Source organism: Hemitrygon akajei, chromosome 9, assembly GCF_048418815.1.
Source record: "Hemitrygon akajei chromosome 9, sHemAka1.3, whole genome shotgun sequence".
Taxonomy (NCBI): Eukaryota; Metazoa; Chordata; class Chondrichthyes; order Myliobatiformes; family Dasyatidae; genus Hemitrygon; species Hemitrygon akajei.
Genome location: NC_133132.1, coordinates 20,663,273 through 20,690,546, shown reverse-complemented (window position 1 = coordinate 20,690,546; position 27,274 = coordinate 20,663,273). Strand labels below are relative to the sequence as shown.

The 27,274-nt window shown below is 43.1% G+C and overlaps 1 protein-coding gene across 3 annotated transcripts in view; it reads right to left on the bottom strand.

Annotated features, from left to right (window-relative positions):
- The window catches only part of upb1 (ureidopropionase, beta), a 260,500-nt gene that overhangs the window by 218,757 nt on the left and 14,469 nt on the right, over positions 1 to 27,274 (bottom strand). For all 3 annotated transcript variants that reach the window (XM_073055581.1, XM_073055580.1, XM_073055582.1), the window contains exon 2: positions 12,222 to 12,393. In XM_073055581.1, the coding sequence (XP_072911682.1) occupies positions 12,222 to 12,393 (172 nt within the window). The remainder of the gene's footprint in view (positions 1 to 12,221; positions 12,394 to 27,274) is intronic.

The following is a 27,274-nucleotide window of genomic DNA, read 5'->3' as shown; positions in this document are numbered from 1 at the left end:
AAATAAAAAATCTCTGTGAACAAGATTTACAGATTTTGATTTCTGAGGACACTTGGAAAGAAAATTTTAAATTGGTTAATACCTCATCGTTATGTGCCCGTCATTCCCTTCTACAAATTAAAGTGGCTCATAGTCCCATATGTCTAAAGATAAGCTGTCTCGTTTTTATTCTGATATATCTCCCTATTGTGATAGATGTAATAATGGAGAAGCTTCACTAATCCATATGTTTTGGACTTGTTTGAGTCTTGAAAAATATTGGAAGGAAGTATTCCGAACTTTTTCGGTGCTTTTTAAAGTAAATTTTAAACTAATCCTTTGACTGCCTTATTTGGTATTGTTGGAGGAAATGATATTATTTTGGAGACACCTGAGTTGCACATTTTGGCTTTTATTTCTCTTATAGCCAGGAGGGCATTGTTGCTTAAGTGGAAGGATGCCACTCCACCTACTCATACTCAATGGTTACATGATGTTATGTCATGCTTCAATTTAGAGAAGATTCGCTGTTGAATTTCTGAACCTAGACAAGATTTTTTAACATTGTGGGGACTTTTTTTGAATTATTTTCAAAATCTTTGATTTGCTATTAAGCACAGATGTTGGCTAATAATATGTTTTACTATACGTTAGCAACTTTTTCCTTTTCTTTTTTTTAAACCAAACAGCTGGGTTTTTTTCCGGTACTGGGTTTAGATTATTTTATATGATAAAATTATCTTTTTTCAGTATTACATTTAAATTTAATTTATATGGATATGGGGTAATGAGACTATATTTGTGATTCCAATGTATTGTAATCAATATATATCATATATCCTACTGTACTCTGTATTCTTTTATGTAAGGAATCAATAAAAATATTCAAAAAGAAAAGAAAAAATTCAATCAGGCTGGTAAGGCACAACCTACCCTTGACAAAGCCATGTTGACTATTCCTAATCACATTATGCCTCTCCAAATGTTCATAAATCCTGCCTCTCAGGATCTTCTCCATCAACTTACCAACCACTGAAGTAAGACTCACTGCTCTATATTTTCCTGGGCTATCTCTACTCCCTTTTTTGAATAAAAGAACAACATCCGTAACCCTCCAATCTTCCGGAACTTCTCTTGTCCCCAATGATGATGCAAAGATCATTGCCAGAGGCTCAGCAATCTCCTCCCTCGCATCCCACAGTAGCCTGGGGTACATGTCATCCAGTCCCAGCAATTTATCTGACCTGATGCTTTCCAAAAGGTCCAGCACATCCTCTTTCTTAATATCTACATGCTCAAGCTTTTCAGTCCGCTGCAAGTCATCACTACAATCATCAAGATCCTTTTCCATAGTGAATACTGAAGTAAAGCATTCATTAAGTACCTCTGCTATTTCCTCAGGTTCCATACACACTTTCCCAATGTCACACTTGATAGGTCCTATTCTTTCACATCTTATCCTTCTGCTCTTCACATACTTATAGAATGCCTTGGGGTTTTCCTTAATTCTGCCTGCCAAGGCCTTCTCTTGGCCCCTTCTGGCTCTCCTAATTTCCTTCTTAAAATTCCTTTCTGTTAGCCTTATAATCTTCCAGATCTCTAACATTACCTAGCTCTCTGAACCTTCTGTAAGCCTTTCTTTTCATCTTGACTAGATTTATCACAGCCTTTGTACAGCATGGTTCCTGTACCCTAACTTCCCTGTCTCATTGGAACACACCTATGCAGAACTCCACACAAATATCCCCTGAAAATTTGCCACATTTCTTCCATACTTTTCCCTGAGAACATCTGTTCCCAATTTAAGCTTCCAATTTCCCGCCTGATAGCCTCATAATTCCATTTACTGCAATTAAACGGTTTTCTAACTTGCCTGTTCCTATCTCTCTCCAATGCTATTGTAAAGGAGATAGAATTATGATCACTATCTCCAAAATCTCTCCCACTGAGAGACCTGACACCTGACCAGGTTTATTTCCCAATACCAGATCAAGTACGGCCTCTCCTCTTCTAGGCTTATCTACACACTGTGGCAAGAAACCTTCCTGAACACACCTAACAAACTCCATCCCATCTAAACCCCTCGCTCTAGGGAGATGCCAATCGATACTTGAGAAATTAAAATCTCCCATCACAACTCTTATTATTACACCTTTCCAGGATCTGTTTCCCTTTCTGCTCCTCGATATTCCTGTTACTATTGGGCAGCCCATAAAAAATACCCAGTAAAGTTATTGACCCCTTCCTGTTCCTAACCTCCACCCACAAAGACTCCATAAACAATCCCTCCATGACGTCCACCTTTTCTGTAGCCGTGACACTATCTCTGATCAACAGTGCCACGCCCCCACCTCTTTTGCCTCCCTCCCTGTCCTTTCTGAACCATCTAAAACCCGGCACTTGAAGTAACCATTCCTGTCTTTGAGCCATCCAAGTCTCTGTAATGGCCACGACATCAAAGTACTGATCCACACTCTAAGCTCATCCGCTTTGCTCACAATACTTGTGTTAAAATAGATACATCTTAAACCATCAGTCTGAGCGTGTCCCTCCTCTATCACCTGCCTATCCTCCCTTCTACACTGTCTCCAAGCTTTCTCTATTTGTGAGCCAACCTCCTCTTCCCCAGTCTCTTCAGTTCAGTTCCCACCTCACAACATTTCTAGTTTACACTCTCCCCAGCAGCCTTAGCAAACCTCCCCACCAGGATATTGGTCCCCTGGGATTCAAGTGCAACCCGTCCTTTTTGTACAGGTCACACCTGCCCCAAAAGAGGTCCCAGTGATCCAGAAATCTGAATCCCTGCCCCATGCTCCAATCCCTCAGCCACGCATTTATCCTCCACCTCATCCTATTCCTATTCTCACTGTCACGTGGCACAGGCAGTAATCTCGAGATTACTACCTTTGCGGTCCTGCTTCTCAACTTCCTTCCTAACTCCCTGTAGTCTGTTTTCAGGACCTCTTCCCTTTTCCTACCTATGTCATTGGTGCCAATATGTACCATGACCTCTGGCTGTTCTCCTTCCCACTGCAGGATATCGTGGACGTGATCTGAAACATCCCAGACCCTGGCACCAGGGAGACAAACTACCATCCGAGTTTCTTTCTTGCATCCACAGAATTGCCTGTCTGACCCTCTAACTATAGAGTCCCCTGTCACTATTGCCTTCCTCTTCCTTTCCCTACCCTTTCTGAGCTACAGGGCCAGACTCTGTGCCAGAGGCACAGCCACTGTGGCTTCCCCCAGGTAGGCCGTTCCCCCCCCAACAGTACTCAAACAGGAGTACTTACTGTCAAGGAGTACAGTCACAGGGGTATTCTCTAGTACCCGACTCTTCCCCTTCCTCCTCCTGACTGTGACCCATCTGTCTGTCTCCCGTGGCCCTGGTGTGACCACCTGCCTATAACTCCCATCTATCACCTCCTCACTCTCCCTGACCAGACGAAAGTCATCGAGCTGTATTTCCAGTTCTCTAACTCGGTCCCTTAGGAGCTGCAGCTCGACACACCGGGTGCAGATGTGGCCGTCTGGGAGGCTGGGAGACTCCAGGACCTCCCAAATCTGACACCGATCACAGAAAACCGGCCTCACACACATTCTTCCTCCTGTCCGCAATTAACACAGGTAAACCTACCTTGCCTCGTCCTGTTACCGCCTAAGCTTGCTGAGCCAAAGCCCTACACTCTACTACCCTCTAATTCTGCTGCCCGCTCCGAACGCTGCACGCTGGATGTGGCAGTCTTCTTTTTAAACTTTTCCCACTCTACTGGCTAACGTCACGCGCATGCGCAGTCTCGCCTCTCTTTATTACCAGTAGTAAAATGCCTTCGCTCTGGAAATCCTTAGCCGTTCCACTCACAGCCTTCTCACTTCGAAACCTCTTACTCAGCGGTTAAGATGTTACAATTAAGCACAAGCTTTGTCACTAAAGAGTTTAGCAAACTTCTACAGAAGTACGTGGAGAGCATTCTGACTGGTCACGTCACTGTCTGGTACGAAGGCTCCAATTGTCAGGATTGAAAGAGGCTGCAGAGGTTGCATACACAGCCAGGGACACAACCCTCCTCATTGTCCAGGATATCTTCAAAAGGCAATGCCTCAAGAAGGCAGCATCTGTCGATCCCTCACCACCCAGGGCATGCCCTCTTTTCATTAGTGCCATCACGGAGGTGGGAGAAGAGCCTGAAGCATTTTAGACACAGCTTCTTCCCCTCTGACCAGTCCATGAACACTACTTCACTATTCCTCTTGTGCACTGTTTGATTATTTTAATTGTAACTTATAGTAGTTATTATGTCTTGCACTGTACTGGTGCTACAAAACAATAAGTAATGCCATATGCCAGGATAATAAACTGATTATGGATGAGAGGTGCTGGGTGAAGGGCAAGCTTTTCATAATACACCTTGTTATTCAACAGTTACAAAAACCTCCGGACTTCATTTCAGTGGGTGGTGCCTATAGCCACTGATACCAAACAGATTCTTTCCACCGCTGAAGAGAATAAACAGACGAACTCCTGTCTGATTCTAACATAGAACTGCATCAGCATTTCAACACCCTCTGCTATATTTCTAGCATACATTACATTGCTTGTGAAAATGTTATAGTGATGTAATCAGCAGATTACCAGCAGTATTAGCAATTATCTTAGAGTCAGAGTCATACACACAACAAAAGGGCCTTTGATGCCAACGTCATCACCAACCTTTTCACTAACTACTCTAATCATATCAGGTACATTTGGTCCATATCCCTCTATGCCTTACTATTTGCAGTGTATGCCAGCTTTTTGTTTGCTGGGGGGGGGGGGAGGGGGGATCTTTGCTTTGCTGCTGTTTATGCATGGGAGGGGGAGCTGGGGGGGTCTTTGGGGCTCTAACATTCAACTGTCATTCATTCTTTGGGGCACTCCTCTGTTTTCGTGGATGGCTGCGAAGAAAAAGAAAAAGAATTTGGGGATGTATATATTGTATACATTTCTCTGCCATTAAATGTACCTATTGAAACCCTAAATACCTCTTAAAATGATGATCAACATACACAAAATTCTGGTGGAACACAGCAGGCCAGGCACATCTATAGGGAGAAGCACTGTCGATGTTTCGGGCCGAGACCCTTTGTCAGTCCGAGTCTCGGTCTGAAACATCGACAGCGCTTCTCCCTATAGATGCTGCCTGGCCTGCTGTGTTCCACCAGCATTTTGTGTGTGTTGTTTGAATTTCCAGCATCTGCAGATTTCCTCGTGTTTGTTCTTAAAATGATGGTACCTGATTTCATCACCTCCTCTGGAATCACATTCCAAATATCAACCACCCTCATTCTACCAAGCAATCACCGCTAATAACTATGTCCTCTTGTTTTTGACACTTTACCATAAGAAATCAGAATCAGATTTAATATCATCGGCATATGTCCTGAAATTTGTTAACTTAGTGACAGCAGTACATATAGAAAAAAATCAAATCAATTACAGTAAGTGTATATATGTATATTAAATAGTTAATTTTTAAAAAGTGAGGTAGTGTTCATGGGTTCAATGTCCAATGTGCAAAGTACCTATTAAGTTGAACTGTCATTTTTTCATCCCCCGTTACTACCTCACCAGCAGCATTTTCCAGTGGTCCAATATCGACTCTCACCTCCCTTGTACTCTTTATATAACTGAAAAAAACTTTTAGTATCCTGCTTTATATTATTGGCTAGTTTGCTCTCATATTTCATATTTTCTCTTCTTATAGCTTTTTTAGTTGACTTTTGTTGGATTTTAAAAGCTTCCCAATCATACAACTTCCTACTCACTTTTGCTACCTTATATGTCCTTTCTTTAGCTTTTATGCAATCCTTAATTTCCCTTGTCAGTCATGGTTACCTACCCTGTCGTTTGAGAACTTCCTCTGTGGGACATACCTATCCTGCACCTTGTGAACTTCAGCCATCTCTGTTCTGCCGTCATCCCCGCCAGTATCCTCCTGCAACCCACCTGGGCAAGCTCCTCTCTCATGCCTCTGGAATTCCCTTTATACCACTGCAATACTGAAACGTGTGACTTGTGCTTCTCACACTCAAATTGCAGTATGAATTCAATCGTATTATGATGACTGCCTCCTAAGAGTTTCTTTATGTTAAGCTCCCTCATAAGATCTGGGTTATTACACACCCACTCTAAGATGGCCTTTCCCCTAGTAGGCTCAAGCACAAGCTGCTCTAAAAAGCCATCTCACAGGCATCAACAAATTCCCTGTCTTGCGATCTGACACCAACCTGATTTTCCCAATCCCCTTGCATACTGAAGTCCCTCATTCTAACTTGAATTAGAACTACTTACCCTAACTCCCTACGCTCTGTGCAATGGCCATTTTTCAAACCATCTTCCTTCAACAGCACAAAGTTGAGTTTTTACACACCTCCCAAAGCACCTGCCCACAAGATTTTCAACCACAGCAGTCCGAGTGGCAATTCAGAAGAACCAAACTCAATCTGACTGTTATTGACACCCCTTTTACATCTGACAGAAACCCCTCTGAAACCAATCCCCAATGAGTTAGAACAGGAACTCAGTCAATAACCCATCCCCCAGGAAGTCTCAGCAGGTGCCCCCTTAAAATAAAGGGGCCAGAAGAACATAGTGGGGAAATGGATCTGACAGAAGAAATGGCACTCCTTTATGGAGGCACAATTGCCCCCTGGAGGTACCTCCACTGCTTGAAGACCACAAGACAAAGGAGCAGAAGCAGGCTATTCGGCCCATCGAGTCCGCTCCGTCACTCCACCATGAGCTAAACTATTCTCCCATCTAGTTCCAATTTCTGGCTTTTTTCCCATATCCCTTGATACCCTGACTAATTAGATACCTGTCAACCTCCTCTTTAAAAACCCTCAATGACTGGGCCTCCACAGCTGTATGTGGCAACGAATTCCATAAATCCACGACCCTCTGGCTAAAAAAATTTCTCCTCATTTCTGTTTTAAATGGGTGCCCTGTAATTCTAAGACTGCGACCTCTTGTCCTGGACTCACCCACCAAGGGGAACAGCCTTTCCACATCTACTCTGTCCAATCCTTTCAACATTTGAAATGTTTCTATCAGATGCCCTCTCATTCTTCTATACTCTAATGAATACAATCCAAGAGCTGACAAACGCTCCTCATATGTTAGTCCCTGAATTCCAGGAATCATCCTCGTGAATCTTCTCCGAACTCTCTCCAACATCAGCACATCCTTTCGAGGATAGGAGGCCCAAATAGGACGCTGCCCGGATTGGGGAGCATGCCTTATGAGAATAGGTAGAGTGAACTCGGCCTTTTCTCCTTGGAGCGACGGAGGATGAGAGGTGACTTGATAGAGATGTATAAGATGATGAGAGGCATTGATTGTGTGGATAGTCAGGAGGTTTTCTTGCAGGGCTGTCACGGATAAGTTTTTTTTTTACGCAGAGAATGGCGAGTGTGTGGAATGGGCTGCCAGTGACAATGGTAAAGGCAGATACAATAGATCTTTTAAGAGACTCCTGGATAGGTATATGGAGCTTAGAAAAATAGAGGGCTATGGGAAACCCTAGGTAATTTCCAAGTATGTATGTGTTCGGCACTGCTTTGTGGGCCGAAGGGCCTGTACTGCGCTGTAGGTTTTCTATGTTTCCATTTTGTTTAGGCATTCTTTGTTGTTTACATAATGCATTGCATGTTAAATGTAAAAGCATGTGGAAGGGATATGTCATCGCTCAACCAGGAGATGCATGCATGCCACGCTCAGAGAGAAGAGAAATCAAACATACACAAGTGATCCCCCATCTCCTTTGTTGTTTTTACAATTAGTTTTATGTTTTGGAGTTCCGAAACTTAAGTTCATCGCTTCAAGTCCAACTTTTCTTTCTCTCTCTCTCTCACACACACACACACACACACACACACACACACACACACACACACACACACACACACACACACACACACACACACACACACACACACACACACACACACACACACACACACACACACACACACACACACACAATCTCATAAGTCAACTCTCACAGGAGCCAAGCATTAACTTTCTATCCATCATCTCCAGTATATTGCGTTTACAATCTTTATTACATTTTAAGCAAATGCTCAGTGATTTAGTCAGTCACAGAAACATGCCATTCAGCCCATCTAGCCCATGCTGAACCATTTAATTTCCTTGTTCCATTGACCTGCCCTCCATACCCATCCTTTCCACGTGCCTATCCAAACTGCTCTTAAATGTTGAAATCAAAATCGCATCTATCACTTGCATTGGCTACTTGTTCCACCGTCTGAGTGAAGAATTTTCCCTTGGTTCCCCTTAAACATTTCAGCTTTCACACTTAACCCTTGTTGTAGTCTTAGCCAACCTAAATGGAAAAAAAGCTTGCTTCCATTAACTCTATCTATGCCTCTCATAATTTTGTACACCTCTATCAAATCTCCCCTCAATCTTCTAAGTTCTAGGGAACAATGAACAACTTACTCAATCTCTCCTTATATCTCAGGTCCTCCAGTCCTGGCAATATCCTTGAAAGATTACAGAAAAATATTATGATCTCATTAACATCTATTCAACACAACATCCCACCTTCTGTACTTTGATTTATGAAGGCCAACATGGCAAAAGCTCTCTTTACAACCCATCTACCTTAAGCCATGGTTGTGTCGTACTTAGTGCAACATTACTGCAGCTTAGAGCATTCTGGAGTTTGGAGTTCAATTCCGGTGCTGTTCTGCATGGAGTCTCTGTACGTCCCCCTCATGGAACATACATGAGGGTTTCCCCGGGTCCTGTGGTATCCTCCCACGATCCAAAGATGTACTGGGTGGTTTAGTTGGTGACTGTAAACTAGTTGGTGACTAGGATAGGGTAGCGTGGTTGCTGGGGTACCACAAAATAGATAAACCAGCAACACATCCGCATTCCTTGATCCCACTGTACTACCACTCAACATGCAAGTCCTACCCTGGTCTGTCCTCAAGGTACAACACCTCACACTTAAACTCCATCTGCCATTTTTCAGCCCATTTCTCCAGCTGATCCAGTTCCCTCTGCCTCCCTCACTGTCCACTACACCCCCAGTCTTGGGGTCATCTGCAATTTTGCTGATCTATCTATACCTGATCATTGATGCAGATGACAAACAACAACGGACCCAGCAACGATCCCTGTGGCACTCCACTAGTCACAGACTGGCAACCCTCTACTACCACTCTCTGGCTTCCCCCACGTCTAATCCAAATTAATGAACTTAAATTCTAAGCGACTGAAACTTCCTGACCAAGCCCTCATCTGAGACCATGTCAAATGCCTTGCTAAAGTCCATGTAGACATCCACTGCTTTGCCTTCATCCACTTTCCTGGTAACTTCATTGAAAAACTCTTTAAGATTGGTTAGACATGACCTACCATATCAAAACCATGCTGACCATCCCTAATCAGTCGCTGTCTCGCCAAATACTCATATCCCATGATTACGTTAGGGTTAATTGGGGGTTAATGGGGTGGTGTATCTTGAAGGGCCAGAAGGGCCTACTCTGTCTTATATCGCTAAATAAGTAAACCTGTGACGCATCCATATACTTTTCAATAACTTTCCCACTACTGAGGTTGTGAGGTTCACTAGCCACAAAAATCCTGGTTTATTTTAAACAGCAGAACAACATTAGCTTATCTCCAATCCTCTGGTACCTCACCTGTTGCTAAGAATGATTTAATTTAAATGAATTGATTTAAATAGCTCTGCTAGGGCCTCTGCAATTTGTACAATTGCCCCCCCCCCCCCCACATGGTCGGGGGAAAACCTCGTCAGTCCCTGGAGATCTGCCCACCCTAATTTGCCTCAAGACAGCAAGCATCTCCTCCTCTGTAATGTGAGCAGGGCCCGTGACCGCGCTGCTGCTTTGCCTCACTTCTGTAGACTCCGTCCATCTCCCGAGTAAATACAGATGCAAAACATCCCCCCCCCCACCCCTCTTTTGGCTCCACACATAGATTACCATTCTGATTTTCCAGAGGAACAACTCCGTCCCTTTTGTTTTTAACATTTCTGTTGTCTGCTAGAGCAACCGCATGCTTTCCTGATTTTAGGTCGATAGATATATTGATCCCACAGGAAATTAGTGTCATGGTAGCATTACAAGTGCACAGATATACAAACACAGGAAGATAAGTAAGAAAGAATAAAAAATAAGTTACCACAAACAGTCTAACGGGGGGGGGGGGGGGGTCATCACTTCCCCGGCTATAGATTGACTCATTGTAGAGTCTAATGGCCGAGGGTAAGAATGACCTCATATAGCCCTCCTCGGAGCACCTCAGTTGTCTTAGTCAGTTCAGCCAAGGAGGCATGCAGAGGGTGAGAAACACTGTAAGGAATTGCTAGGATTTTCTGTGGGGTCCTTTGTTCTACCACAGCCTGCAGTGTGTCCAGTTTGACTCCTATAACAGAGCCCGCCTTTCTAATCTGTTTATTGAGCCTGTTGGCATCACCCGTGTTGATGCCATTGCCCCAGAACACCACAGCATGGAAGATTGTCCTGGCGACAACAGACTGGTAGAACGTGTGAAGGAGAGGTCTGCACACTCCAAAGGACTCAGTCTCCTCAGGAAGTAGAGGCAACTCTGGCCCTTCTTGTACACAGCCTCTGTGTTGGTGCTTCACTCAAGTCTGTTGTCCAGGTGCACCCACAAGTACCTGTAGGTCCTCACCATATCCCTCCCAATTTCTTTCTTAAGTGTCCCCTTGCATTTCTTACATTCCTCAAGCACCTCAGTTATTCCTACCTACCTAACACTGTTATGCACCTTCTTCTTTTTCTTAACCAGGACCTCGATATCTCTCAAAAACTAAACCTGTTATTCTTGCCTTCTATTCTGACAGGAACATACATGTTTTGTACTCTCAAAATTTCACTTTAAAAGGCCTCCCACTTACCAAGCAGACCTTTGCCAGAAAACAGCCTGTCCCAATCCACACTTGCCAGATCCTTTCTGATACCATCAAAATTGGCCTTTCTCCAATTTCAAATCTCAACCTGCAGACCAGACCCAGAACTTCCCATAATTACCTTGAAACCAATGACATTATGACCACCAGACACAAAGTGTCCCCGACACAAACTTCTGTCACCTGCCCTTCTAGGAGATCAAGTACTGTACTCTCTCGTTGGGACTTTATGCACTGATGAAGGAAACTTCCCTGAACATATTTGACAAACTCTATCCCATCCAGCCCTTTTACGGTATGGGAGTCCCAGTCAATACGTGGAAAGTTAAAATCACCTACTATCGCAACCTTATGTTTCTTGTAAGAGTCTGAGCTCCTCTAAATCCTGCAGACTGCTGGTTGGTCATACCTTTCTTATTCCTCAGTTCCACCGATAAAGCTATAACATATTCTCCGGTACGAATCAACCACGTGAATTCCTACCCTACAATTTATCTCCTCCTCAGAGCTCCTCCACTGATCACCAACTGCTGTACCTGCAGCTCCATAAACACAACCATCAGCTACAATGAGAACAATTATAACTTCCCTATTTGTTAAACAAAGGGAGTAAATCACATAAGATTGTCTCACAGTCAGTGTACATAATAGATTCACAAATCATAAGGACACAGACTAACGGGCATATAAAACACAGAAAGCGGGTACTGGCATTCTTGAGAAACAGAACTGAAAGGGACGTATATTTCATCCTCCTCGTCGTTATTACCTCCTCCCATAGATGCTGTCTGGCCTGCTGAGTTCTGCCAGCATTTTGTGTTTTTTATATATTTCATCAAGTTTGACTGCACTGGAAATACTGCACAAGGTCTGGTCTCCACACGGGGAAAGCAGCACCAGGGAAAAAGTCTACAAGGCTGATTGCAGAATGGAGAAGTTAAACCCATCATCAAGCTCCTCTTCTCAGATGGATCTGAAAGACATTCAAGGCCCCTACACAAGACCAACTATGACACAGCGGAAGAAATGCTCTGCTTTCTATACACGAAATTAACCTGGACCTGCTTCAGTGGTTCCAAAACTGACTGAGTAGCATGCATACATTTAAGAAAAATGTAAATCTGTCCAAGGATTAAAGAAGCATAGGTTGGGCTGATCAGGTTAAACCTGTTATGATGGGAAAAGACTGATGTGCTGCCTAACTTGATATCAACAGAGCTGGAAATACCACACCCATTATCACAATTGGCTCAGTTTAAATGTTAACAGGCACACCTGCTCAGACACTGGCGAGTCGGTGGGAAGGACGATCTTGTTCTGAACAAGTCCCACTCTGATAGTGTGTGGCTGTCGGAGTTGCTCTGTGGCCGCCTCAAATCCAAAACCCTGCAGTTCAAAATCCCTCTCCTGGGATGCTGCCACAGCACGCTCCGGCAAATCCAAATTCCTGAAAGAAACCCAAAACAAATGTTTATCAAATGCCAAAAGCTCGAAGATTTATTTAATGAAGACGTACAAGAATATTTTGCTTCAGCTTCATTTCCTGCATTACCTTGATCAGATGATTTAATCACATTGCAGATACCTCTCCTCCCAGCACCTTGCCCTTAAATATCATCGGGGAGCATGTCTTCCCGTCTACCTCTGTAACATCAGCAAGCTAGGAAACCTGACCCTCTCTCCCAAGTCATTAATAACAATTGTAGATAATTCAGAGACAAGAACTAATCCTTCGGACACTGTACATCTTTACAGCCGGAAACAAAGACCCATTCATTCTGACTTTCTGTCCTCTATGTGATAATCCACCTTCTATCCATGATACCTCACACTCCCCGTAAGTTTTAGTTTATATTTTGTGGCATCCTTTTGGAAAACCAAAAATACAGTCACAGTTTGTCCTCCCTATCACCTCTGCTTGTTACTTCCTTAAGAGTTTGACCAGAGGCCAACCTGGACATTGGAAGTTTGGAGAGGAGGGGACCACTGATCGACGATAAAGGGAAGTAGTGGGTCGCGGCAGCCAGAAAGAGCTTTGTCCTGCGACCAATCGGTGTTTAGGATTCATTAGTAACAGCAAACTAAAGGAAGCCGGGGCAAACGCAGTGGCCATTGTCAGAGTGGTGATCGTACAGCTTCAGCTCCTCGAGGCTTCACTCAGAGAAAGCAAAGAAAAACTCGTCTTGTTATCTGCACAGTAGAGGTGCCAGGCAGGATAGCCGAACGCTCCTCTTGCGGGATTTGGGAAGGCAGGGAGACCTTCTGGTGTCCCTGACGACAACAGTTGTGAGAAGTGCATCCAGCTGCAGCTTTTAACAAACTGCATGAAGGAGTTGGGAGCTGAAACTGGATAAAACCTGGAACATTCGGGAGGCCGAGGGGTTGATAGAGAGGACATAGTTACAGCCAAGGTGCAAGACACGGGAAAGTGGATGACAGTCTGGAAGGGGAAAGGAATTAAGGAGCCATTTCAGAGTAACCCTGTGGCCACCCCCTTCAACCACAGGCATGTCACTTTGGATCCTGTCAGGGGGATGACCTAACAGAAGGAAGACACAGTGATTGTGTCTCTGGTACTGAGACTGGCTCTGTGACTCAGAGGGGAAGAGGGGGAGAAGAGGAACGCTGCGGTGATAGGGGTTTCATTAGTTAAGAGAACGGACAAGTGGATCTGTGGACTAGAATGAGATTCCTGGATGTTATGTTGCCTCCTGGGTGCCAGAGTCCAGGATATCTTGGATCGAGTCCTCAGGATTCTTAAGTGGGAGGACAAACAGCCAGAGGTCGTGGTCCATGTAGGTACCAATGACGTGAGTAGGAAAGTGACCAGGTTCTGAATAGGGAGTTGGGTGCTAATTTAAAGGGCAGGACCTCTAGGGTTGTGATCTCAGAATTGCTACCCATGCCACATGCTAGTGAGACCAGAAGTAGAAAGATCATACAGTTAAACATGTGGCTAAGGAGTTGGTGTAGGAGGGAGGGCATAAAGTTTTTGGATTATTGGGCTCTCTTCCAGGGAAGGTGGGGCCTGTACAGAAGGGGCAGCTTGCACCTGAACAGAATGGGGACTAATAACCTAGTGGGAAGGTTTGTTAATGCTGCAACAGGGAGTTTAAATTAGAGTTGCAGGGGGATGGGAACCAGTACCAGAACAGTTCAAGGAGAGGTTGTGGAGGCAGATGTTGGTAAGATCTCAGACAAAGTCAGGAATGAAAAGGTTGAGCATGGTGCAACTCGTGTCCTGAACTGCCTCCATTTCAGTGCAAGAGGATTCGTAGGAAAGGTGGATAATAGTGCTGAAGATGAGGCAACTGGTTTACAAACAGAGGCAATGTGTTGATAGGGTAAAACTGCAGTCAACACAATAAGTTGCAATGTAAAAGGCGGGCAAAATCGAAAGGGGTGAATACAGGACAGAAGGTGTATCTGAATGTACTTGGAGCATATTTGCAGATTGGCAGGTTTGATGGTGTAGGTATCACTGAATCATAGCTGAAAGAAGATTATAGCTGGGAGCTTAATGTCCAAGGATACACATTGTATCAAAAGGATAGCAAGGAAGGTAGAGGGGGCAGCGTTGCTCTGCAGTCATTAGAAAGAGGTGACATAGGGTTGGAAGGTGTTCAATCATTGTGGATAAAACTAAGACCATAAGACATAGGAGCAGGACTAGACCATTCATCCCATCGAGTCTGTTCCACCATTCCATCATGGCTGATCCCAGATCCCACTCAACCCCATACACCTGCCTTCTCACCAGAACCTTTGATGCCCTGACCGATCAGGAAACTATCAACTTCCACTTTAAATATACCCATGAACTTGGCCTCCACTGCAGTCTGTGGCAGAACATTCCACAGGTTTACTACTCTCTGGCTAAAAAAAATTCCTCTTGCCTCAATTTTCAGGCTGTGCCCTCCTGTTCTCGATACCCCCACCATTGGGAACATCCTCTCCTCATCCACCCTATGTAGTCCTTTCAACATTTGGTGGGTTTCAATGAGATTCCCCCCACATTCCTCTAAATTCCAGTGAATACAGGCCCAAAGCTGCCAAACGCTCCTCATTTGTTAACCCCTTCATTCTCAGGATCATACATGTGAATCTCCTCTGGACTCTCCCCAAAGACACTTTCTTTCTGAGATATGGAGCCCAAAACTGTTGACACTACTCCAAATGTGGCCTGAATAGTGTCTTATCACTATCTCCTTGTTTTTATATTCTATTCCCCTTGAAGTGAATGCTAATATTGCATTCGCCTTCTTTACCACAGACTCATCCTGTAAATTAACCTTCCGGGAGTCTTGCACAAGGACTCTGCTCTCCTGGTGTTTGAATTTTCACCTCAGTTAGATAATAGACTGCACTGCTGTTCCTTTTACCAAAATGCACCATCGTACATTTCCTAACACTGGATCCCTTTTGCCCATTCTTCTAAGTCCAACTACAATTACATTGCTTCCTCGGCACTACCTACCCCTCCACCCTATCTTCGTATCATCCACAAACTTTGATACAAAGCCATCAATTCCACTATCCAAATCATTGACAAACAATGTGAAAAGTAGCGATCCTCATACTGATCCCTGAGGAACACCACTAGTCGCTGGCAGCCAACCGGAAAAGGCACCCTTTATTCCCAAATTAGGGAACGTTAAGGAACTGCAAGGGTAAAAAGACCCTGATGGGATTTGTATACATGCCCTCAAAACAGTAGTAAGGATGTCACCTACAAACTACAATGGAAGATAGAAAATACATACCAAAATGGCAATGTTAAACATGTCCTTACCTTAGAATTACCTAAGCTTACCCATAGCCCTCTATTTTTTTAAGCTCCATGTACCTATCCAGGAGTCTAGCCATTCCAGCCCTGGGAAAAAGCCTCTGACTATCCATATGATCAATGCCTCTCATTATCTTGTACACCTCTACTATCAGGTCACCTCTCATCCTCGGTTGCTCCAAGGAGAAAAGGGTGAATTCACTCTACCTATTCTCATTAGGCATGCTCCCCAATCCAGGCGACATCCTTGTAAATCTCCTCTGCACCCTTTCTATGGTTTCCACATCCTTCCAGTAGTGAGGTGACCAGAATTGACACACAGTATTCCAAGTGGAGTCTGACCAGGGTCCTATATAGCTTCAACATTACCTCTCAGCTCTTAAACTCAATCCCACGATTGATGAAGGCCAATGCACCATATGCCTTCTTAACCACAGAGTCAACCTGTGCAGCGGCTTTGAGTGTCCTATGGACTCAGACCCCAAGATCCCTCTGATCCTCCACACTGCCAAGAGTCTTACCATTAATGCTATATTCTGCTATCATATTTGACCTACCAAGATGAACCATCTCACACCAATCTGGGTTGAACTCCATCTGCAACTTCTCAGCCCAGTTTTGCTGTAACCTCTGACAGCCCTCCACACTATCCAACCTCCACACCTCCAACCTTTGTGTCATCAGCAAATGTACTAACCCATCCCTCCACTTCCTCATCTAGGTCATTTATAAAAATCACGAAGAGTAGGGGTCTCAGATCAGATCCCTGAGGTACTCCACTGGTCACCGGCCTCCATGCAGAATGTGACCCATCTACAACCACTCTTTGCCTTCTGTGGACAAGCCAATTCTGGATCCACAAAGCAATGTTCCCTTGGATCCCATGCCTCCTTACTTTCTCAATAAGCCTTGCATGTACCTTATCAAATGCCTTCAAGAAATCCAAAGACGCTAATCCACTGCTCTTCCCTCATCAATGTGCTTAGTCACATCCTCAATAAAAATCAGGCTCGTAAGGCACGACCTGCCCTTGACAAAGCCATGCTGATGATTCCTAATCATATTATACCTCTCCAAATGTTCATAAATCCTGCCTCTCAGGATCTTCTCCATCAACTTACCAACCACTGAAGTAAGACTCACTGGCCTATAATTTCCTGGGCTATCCCTACTCCCTTTTTGGAATAATAGAACAACATCCGCAACCCTGCAATCCTCCGGAACTAGTCCCCTCCTCATTGATGATACAAAGATCATCGTCAGAGGCTCAGCAACCTTCTCCCTCGCTTCCCACAGTAGCCTGGGTACATCCCGTCCGGTCCCGGTGATTTATCCAACTTGATGCTTTCCAAAAGCTCCAGTGCATCCTCTTAATATCTACATGCTCAAGCTTTTCAGTCTGCTGCAGGTCATCCCTACAATCACCAAAATCCTGTTCCGTAGTGAATACTGAAGCAATGTATTCATTAAATACCTCTGCTATCTCCTCTGGTTCCATACACACTTTTCCACTGTCACACTTGATTGGTCCAATTCTCTCACGTGTTATCCTCTTGCTCTTAACATACTTGCAGAATGCCTTGGGGTTGTCCTTAATCCTGTCTGCCAAGGCCTTCTCATGGCCCTTTCTGGTTCTCCTAATTTCATTCATAAATTCCTTCCTGCTAGCCTTATAATCTTCTAGATCTCTATCATCACCTAGTTTATTGAACCTTTTGAAAGCTCTTCTTTTCTTCTTGACTAGATTTACAACAGATAGCATTTGAATTCAGAAGAATAAAACCTGACAAATGATGAAAGGCCTTGATAGAGTGAATGTGGAGAGGATGTTTCCTAAGGCTGGAAACATCCAGAGTTCACAGCCTCAGAATAGATGACATCCTTTTATAACAAAGATGAGGTGGAATTTCCTTAGCCAGAAAGTGAGGAATCTGTGGAATTAATTGCCACAGGCAGCTATGGAGGCCAAGACTTTATGTGTACTTAAGGCAGAGGTTGAGAGATTTTTTTTAATTAAATTTTTTTTAAAATAAGTTTCTACAATGCGACAAAACAAAAAAACAGTAAAAAAGGTTTATACAATGCAAAACAAACGTATCAAATGTACAGTTCATAACAATTAAGAAAAAGCACCCATAGTGAAATTGTATAGTTAGTTACCACCCCACCCTCCCACTACCCAACTCCAAGCCAACCTTACGATATATAAAAAAAGTTAATTAGAACTTTTATCACCACAGAGCTGTATTTATAAAAAGGTATACTGCCTACTACCTGAGCTATAATATGTTTACACATCAAAAAAAAAACGTAAATCTTAACCGAAAGAAGCTGGAAGTAAGGGATTTAAATGCAAAAGAAAAAAGGGAGGGATGCACCCTTAATCTAAATGGGAATTATGAAAGTATTCAAGAAAAGGTCCCCACACCTTTTGGAACTTTATGTCTGAATTAAGAAGTGAATAATGAATCTTTTCAAGGTCTAAGGAGGACATTATATCTCTGAGCCATTGAGCATGGGTGGGTGGGGCAGCATCTCGCCACCTAAGAAGGACTGCATGTCCAGCCAAAAGAGAGGTGAAAGACAATGTACCACGCTTAGTCCGAGTCAGATACATGTCAACTTCTCCCGAAGTACTGAAGAGAGCAATCAGAGGGTTCGGTTCCAAGTAGCAATTAAGTATATGAGATAAAGTTAAAAAGACATCTCTCCAGAATTTCTCCAAGCTAGGACAAGCCCAATACATATGAAATCGGGAAGCCTCACCTTCTTTACACTTGTCGCAACAGGGACTAATATCAGGATAGAAGCGCGATAATTTAGTTTTAGACATATGAACCCTGTGTACAACCTTGATCTGTAAAAGGCAGTGGTGAGCACATAGAGAAGTTGAATTAACTGACTTGAGAATTGAATCCCAAAACTCGTTGGACAGAGGAAAATTTAAATCATGCTCCCAGGCAGTTTTAATTTTGTCAAGGGGGCTCTCCTCAACATCGTTAACGTATCTCGAATAGTAGATATTAAACCTTTACCCAATGGGTTCATATGAAGAACAAATCCACAACATTTTTATTGGGTGCCTCAGGAAAGTTTGGTATTAAAGGGTTGATAAAATGTCTAATTTGGAGATATCTAAAGAAATGAGCCAAACTTTACAGACAGTTGTTTCAAAGTTGCAAAGCACTTGTCTGTGAAAAGATCTTCAAAGCACCTAATGGCCTTTCTGTGCCAGTCTAGAAATGTTAAATCCTGCATAGAAGGCTGAAAAAGATGATTATGTAGAATAGGACTAGAGAGAGAAAAACCATGAAGCCCGTTATATTTTCTGAACTGAGCCCATATTCTCAGAGTGTGTCTGATAAGTGGATTAACAATTGATTTTGGCAAATGGCAAGGAAGTGTGGAGATGGAGAGATTCTTATTGGAGTTCAACTCCATTGCCACCCATATTGGGCAGTCCGACTGATTATAAACGTAAGACCAAAAGATAAGATAACGTATGTTGGCTGCCCAGTAATATAAATGAAAATTGGCAAGGCCATACCACCTACCCTTTTAGGATTTTGAAGGTGAGCTTTATTTAGTCTGGGACATTTGCCCTTCCATAGATAGGATGAAATAATTGAATCTAACGAGTTTAAAAAAAAGCTTTAGAAATAAAAATTGGTAAAGATTGAAATAAGTATAAAAATTTAGGATCATTTTAACAAGATCTTAAGGCACAAACTAACGGAGATGGGAGTAGACTCTCACATGGTGGATTGGATAGTGGACTACTTGACAGATAGACCTCAGTATGTGCGGTTGGGAGACTGTAGGTCTGACACGGTGGTCAGCAGCACAGGGGCGCCGCAGGGAACCGTACTCTCTCCGGTCCTGTTCACCCTGTACACATCAGACTTCCAATATAACTCAGAGTCCTGCCATGTGCAGAAGTTCGCTGATGACACGGCCATAGTGGGGTGTGTCAGGAATGGACAGGAGGAGGAGTATAGGAAACTGATACAGGACTTCGTGATATGGTGCAACTCAAACTACCTGCGTCTCAATATCACCAAGACCAAGGAGATGGTGGTGGACTTTAGGAGATCTAGGCCTCATATGGAGCCAGTGATCATTAATGGAGAATGTGTGGAGCAGGTTAAGACCTACAAGTATCTGGGAGTACAGTTAGACGAGAAGCTTGACTGGACTGCCAACACAGATGCCTTGTGCAGGAAGGCACAGAGTCGAATGTACTTCCTAAGAAGGTTGGCGTCATTCAATGTCTGTAGTGAGATGCTGAAGATGTTCTATAGGTCAGTTGTGGAGAGCACCCTCTTCTTTGTGGTGGCGTGTTGGGGAGGAAGCATTAAGAAGAGGGACGCCTCACGTCTTAATAAGCTGGTAAGGAAGGCGGGCTCTGTCGTGGGCAAAGTACTGGAGAGTTTAACATCGGTAGCTGAGCGAAGGGCGCTGAGTAGGCTACGGTCAATTATGGATAACTCTGAACATCCTCTACATAGCACCATCCAGAGACAGAGAAGCAGTTTCAGTGACAGGTTACTATCGATGCAATGCTCCTCAGACAGGATGAAGAGGTCAATACTCCCCAATGCCATTAGGCTTTACAATTCTACCGCCAGGACTTAAGAACTTTTCAAAAGCTATTATTAATGCTTTTTGAGATGGTGATTTAGATGCATATCATATTTTTTTTTTACTGAGTTAAGTATTGTATGTAATTAGTTTTGCTACAACAAGTGTATGGGACATTGGAAAAAAGTTGAATTTCCCCATGGGGATGAATAAAGTATCTATCTATCTATCTATCTATCTAACAACATTAATTCAACCTATCAGAGACATGGGCAAGGGTGACCACTGTGCTAAACTCTGTTTTGTATGATTTAAAAGATTAGTGAAATTTTCTCCAAAAAGATGCTTATACCTCCTTGTTATAGTAATGCCAAGGTAAGTAAATTGATTATTTACTACTTTAAAAGGAAGGTTATGAAATCCTAATATTTGTGCTTCTCTGTTTATTGGAAAGAGTTCGCTCTTATGTAAATTAAGTTTGTATCTGGAAAGCTGGCTAAATTTGTTAAGGAGTGAAAACATTGGGGATAAGGAGGTAGTCGGGTTTGATATAAGAAGTAAAAGATCATCAGCACAAGGAGAGACTTTGTGCTCGACATCCCCCCCCCACTCCAAAACCCCGTCAATTCAGCACAACTACGAAACGCAACCGCCATTGACTCTATGACCAGATCAAAAATTAAGGCACTTAAAAGGGCACTCTTGCCAGGTGCCACGTTTAAGATTGAAAGGTTGGGATTGCTGAGAATTGGTCAAGACAGAAGCAGTGGGGTGTGAATATAACAATTTAATCCATGTAATAAAACTTTGTCCAAAATCAAATTTTTCTAAAACCGCAAAAAGATAATTCCACTCCAGACGATCAAATGCTTTCTCTGCATCTAGAGAAGTGACACATTCAGGAATCCCAGCTGAAGGTGTGTATAAGATAATAAATCAATGCCATATATTAAAAAAAGGGAGACAATTTTTAATAAAACCAGTTTGGTCTTCAGAAATAATTAAGGGTAGAATGTTCTCCAATCTGCAGGCCAAAACTTTAGCCAAAATTTTAACATCAACATCTAGCAAAGAAATCAGCCTGTACAAAGAACACTCTGATGGATCTTTGCTTCTTTTCACTAAAAGAATGATACTTGCCTCATTAAATGATGCTGGCAATTTACCATGTTTAAATGAGTTGGATAAAACTAAAATTAGTTGAGGCGAATTCTGCAGAGAACACATCAGGTCCAGGAGATTTACCAGACTGCAGTATAGAAATAGCTGAGGATACTTACTCTGATGATATTGGCTCATTCAATTTTGCTTTGAGATTAGGAGAAAGTGTAGGAATACTTAAACTATTTAAGAAATGCTCAACAGAAATATTATCATTTTGAGATTCAGAAGTATAGAGTCAAGAATAGTAATTCTTGAAAGTGTCATTCAGAATTTCAGAATGATTCAAGGTAATGTTCCCATTTCCCATTCGAATTTTTGTAATACGTTGTTTAGCTTTAGAGCATCTTAGTTGGTTGACTAAAAATTTAGCGGATTAATCACCATGGATATAAAACCGTCTCTTAATTTCCAGAAGTTGGCGTTCAATTGGGTGAGCGGAAATAAGGTCAAACTTAGTTTGAAGTTCCACTTGTTTCTTATACAGCCCGGATTTTTAGTCTGGGCATATAGTTGGTCTGTTACTTTAATTTGATTGACCAGATCTAATTGCACTTTTTGGGTCTTTCTACTCAAATTCGCAGTATATGAAATTATTTGGCCCCTAGGTATGCTTTCATAGCATCCCAGATAACCTGACTTGAGGTTTCAGATGACCTGTTAGTATTTTTAAAAAAAGTTATCTGGTCCTCCATAAATTTTACAAAATCATTATCCAACAACAAAGTCGGATTAAAATGCCAATGTTTATTCACTTGGGGGAAACCAGGAAGAATTATAGACAGGGTAACTGGAGCGTGATCTGAAATCAATATACTCCGATAGTCACAAGAGCGAACAGATGGAATCAGCTGATTATCAATTTAAAAATAATCAATTCTAGTAAAAGTATGATGGACATGTGAAAAAAGAATAATCTCTCACATTTGGATGGAAAAATCGCCATACATTGGAGATACCATAATTGGAAAGAAAAGACATAATTGATAAAGTAGATTTACTTGGTAATCTAGGAATAGAGGACAATCCATCCAAAACTGGATCTAATCAACAATTAAAATCACCACCCAATATGAGAGAATATGAACTCAGCTCAGGAAACAAAGAGAAGAAACGATCAAAAAACTCCACATCATCCAAATTGGGAGCGTATAAGTTAGCCAAGACTACCAGTCTGTTATATAATTTCCCCGAGACAATAATAAAACGACCATTTGTATCAAATACTTTGTTATGAAGCTCAAAGGGAACATTTTGATTTATAAGAATTGAGACCTCCTGGCTTTAGCCTGAAAAGTTGAATGAAAGTGCTGCCCCACCCATCTTGACATGAGACGAGAGTTATCAGAACTGTGAATGTGTGTTTCTTGCAAAAAAGCAATTGCTGCATTAAGCTGTTTAAGATGTGAAAACACCTTCCTTCTTTTAACAGGATGGTTCAATCCCTTAATATTCCAGCTCACAAAATTCAACGAACTAAAAAACAGATAGAGGATAGTAGGCATAAGCATTGTCAGAAATTCGAGTAACAGCTCTGGGACAGAAGTAAAAAAACAAGAAAAACAGGACAGAAATACGTCCTGAATAATACAAATATCTAAAGGTTCTATGAATAATATTGGTGTTAGAGTTCCCTCCCCCCGCCTCGCACCCCATAGCAAGAGAGCTACCAGAAAGCAGCAGCAAGCTCTTCAAAAAACAATCGCCCCATAATCCGACTTCCTGTCTCTCAACATTGTCATCAGCTCTATTTTTTATCAATTACAAAAAAGAAAACTTTTAGCACTACGAAGTTATACATAGTGAAGAGAAAAATCATTCCACCAAAATTTATTAAGCTTAAATCAAGGTAATAATCCAAAAAAAAGAAATGAACTGGTGTTTAAGAAAAAATATAAAAACAAGTGAACAGATTTTACCCAATAACCTACCCGTGAGAAACTATGAAGAAATTTTTTTTACTAACTTAAGAAAGTAAGGTCAGGAATAAAAAAGTACTTCTCCACCAGTATAAGTAATTAGACCGAATCTGAGGGAATTGAAGCCACAGGGAGGCTATCGATAAATTTCTGAGCTTCTGAAGCCGTTAAACCTCTTTTTGCCTCCACTAATCAGAATTATTTGGAGGGGAGTTGGAAATCGAAGGGAAGGCCTGAATCCGCGATTATATAATTCTTCCATGACTCCTTTAAACTCGGCTCGCAGACTCAGAACTTGGGGAGCATAGTCCTCGACAACACAAATTGGTTGACCCTTGTATTCCAACTTCCCTCTCCGATGGGATTCGTTAATCAGGAGATCTTTAATCTGGTAGCGATGAAAACAAATAATTACTGGACGTGGCCTGTGCCCCGGCTCCGGCATAGGCCCTAAGGTACGATGAGCGCTGTCTATCTTGGGCAGAGTCGAAAGTATATCGTTCCCAAAAATCTCACATAGCAGAGTGGAGGAAAATTCAGCGGGAGATCCCTGTACGATAAACTCTGGCAGGCCGAGAATACGGAGATTTTGACGTCTGCTCCCACTTTCCAAATCAGTAACTTTGGATATTAGCTTGCTGTTATGATCTCTCAAGCCAGAACAAATGTTTTCCAACTCTTTAAAATGGTGGTCTAACTCATCCGTGGCAGACTCGAGATGTGATAAACGTTGGGCACGATGCACCACTATGGAGTTAATTTGATCCAATTTCAAATCAAACGAACTGATAGAAGACTTAAATTCAGCTTTTATATCCTGTCCAAAATCGAGATAATGTTTTTGCCCGGGGGGCGGGCCACAGGAACTTCTTTTTCAATGATTTGGTGGTCTTTGAAGCCATTGTAAAACAGGCGTATTCTCAGGCAGACAGGAGAATAAAAAGTTTTAACAGTTTGGAGTTAAAAAAAAAGGGAGAGAAGGAGCGCAGAGATAAGAAATAAAACAGAGCGATAGCTTTTAGCGACTAAACCATCACCATCTTGATCAGAAGTTGGTTGATAGATTCTTGACTGGTCAGGGCATGAAGGGATACAGGGAGAAGGCAAGATTGGGACTGAGAGGAAAACTGGATCAGCCATGATGAAAACGCGGAGCAGACTCAATGGGCCAAATGGCTAATTCTGCTCCTACATCTTATGGTCTTAAACTCACAAAAATATTCAAGCAATTTTTCTTTCTTGAAGCCACGTGGACTTTGCTTGAAAGCATTAAGCTTTGGACTTCAGGAAGATGAAGTTGAGAGAACCATCAAGGGATCAGCAGTGAAAACAGACAGCAGTTTCAAGTTCCTTGCTATGAGCATCTCTGAAGATCTATCCGAGGCCCAGCGTACAGTATTGAGGCAATTACAAAGAAGGCAAACCGGTAGCAAAGTTCGAGGAAAATTGGTATGTCAGCAGAGACTAAAAAGCTTTCTACAGATCTACTGTAGAGAGTATTCAGACTGGTTGCAATATCACCTGGGATGAGGGGCCAGTGCACATGATGAGAGAGCTGCAGAGCATTGTAAACTCAGCCCGATTCATCACGGGCACCAGCTTTGCCACCATCGGGGACATTGTCAAAAGGAGATGTCTCAAAAAGGCAGCATCCATCCATCTGTGAGGCTGCGGGCGGTCTCCCAGAATCCCCACACCTTACACGAAGAATGTAACACCGAACCCTGGAACTCACTGTGCCCTAACAGAAAAGAAATGAAGAATAAGCAGCAAAACTTACCAGATACTTACCTGGCCGAAGCCTCTCCACTCCAACAATGGCTTGCCCTACTGTCTTATTTTAATTCACCCTTGCTGACGAATCCCAATGAAACTCCGAAAACTGCCGTGAGGTGCTGCTTTTAAAATCTTCCATCACAGGCCTGTGTGAAGACGCCTTTTCTTCTCATCCTCCCATTCAGTGACTGCTGTAGTTCAATCTCAAAGCCACGGGGGACCAAAATCAGCCTGTGTGGGTTTGAGCTGAGATACGGTGACTATGTTACCTAACGGCGACTCCTTTGCTGGCATCTTTGGAAACAGCTCTACTTCTACCTTTAATATCTCTACCTTTCCCTTTCAGGGTTCTTTTGAAGACCCTGACCTGGAATTACATGCTGACTTTGGATCTTTGCAGGAATGGGACCCGCTCTCGGGGTCTCACGACCGGCCGCTATTCGAAATGCCAGGGATACAGCCGAGAAGACTAGCGTGCCTTCAGAGTTCCGGGATTTCGTGGCTCTGGAGGTGGGCAGACTCGAGGTCGGTGCTGCCGCAGAAAACTGGTGCGTCGTGGGAGATGGAAGATTGAAAGCAGTGAGCTGGATGCTGGTTGTGTGCCCAACAACCCCAGTTCTTTTGAGCAAAGAGCTCAGAAAAAGCATCACAACAGACTTTTAACATCGTAAATCAGTGAGTTGTTTGTCATGTCTCCCATCTCGCTGTGAAACCGGGACACCCTCTCTTTCCCTTATTAGGGAGAGAGGACCTGTGGTATGTCGAATTATGGGTGAACAAGTAATCTTTGGGGTTCTGCAGGTCTGTGTCTTTACTGATGCTTTGCTGCATACTTGAATGCTCGGAGGGGGTGCTGATGCTTTTTTTGCTGGTGGGGGGGGTGTTGTCATTTTGCTGCTGCTGCTGATGTCTGGGTGGGGGGGGTCTTTGGGGCTCTAACATTTAACTGCTATTCATTCTTTGGGGCACTCCTCTGTTTTCATGGATGGCTGCGAAGAAAAAGAATTTCAGGATGTGTATTGGATGTACCTTTGAAACCTTTGAATTTTGGAATGTGGTGTTCGCCAATCAGGATGGTGGAATTGGAAGATGGTTCCTGAGAACGCAGGACGAGAATTTCTGTGAGGGACACTGGTGTGGGTCAAAGTCTTTGTTGGCAGGGACTGGGAGAAGACCTGAGGGAAGATGGTAGAGGATGCTGTCCTTGTTGAACAAGGTGCTTTATGCCGACGAATGGCTTCAAGGAGGAAGGACCAATACTCCTGAGGCAGACCCCATTTTTTTAGATGAATTTTGAGCGACATTCGAAAGTGGCAGTGTGTACATCGAAAACAACAGCCTCCGGAAGATTTGAACTCCACCGTGCACATGTGACTGTTTAAGTAAAATGGGCACTTATCATTATTTTCTTTCTTTAATAACTGTTTGCTTAAGTTAACATTCTTTATGATCGTATGATCTGTTACTTCTTGCTGACGGGTGATTGCGGGGGGGGGGCAGTAAATCACACAGCATTCACACAAACCGCAGATTGGGTAGGCGAGACATCCCAACCTCTCGGATTTGGCAGGATCAGAGTGGTAAACACCTAGATGTACAAAGCCCAAGGAAGGTGGGTTTCTCGCCGCTGAGTCCAGTGGCTGTTAGTGGGGGCCTAACGAGTCACATTTCCAGAGATGCCCAGAGAAAGGGGTTTCACCTATAAGATGGCTTTTTAGAGCAACTTGTGGTTGAGCACACTAGGGGAACAGCTATCATGGACTAGATGTTGTGCAATGAACTGGAATTGATTAGAATACTTAAGGCAGAGGAACCCGTAGGGGCCAGTGATCATCTGATTAAATTCACCCTGCAGTTTGAGAGGGAGAAGCTAAAGTCAGATGTATCAGTTTTACTGTAGAGGAAAGGGCATTACACAGGCATGAGAGTGTAGCAGGCCAGAGTTGATTGGAAGGGAACACTGGCAGGGTTGATGGCAGAGCAGCAATGGCTGGAGTTTCTGGGAGCAATTTGGAAGGTGCAGGATAGATAAATCCCAAAGAAGACGAATATTCTACAGGCAGGATGATGCAATGTGGCTGACAAGGGAAGTCAAAGCAAACATA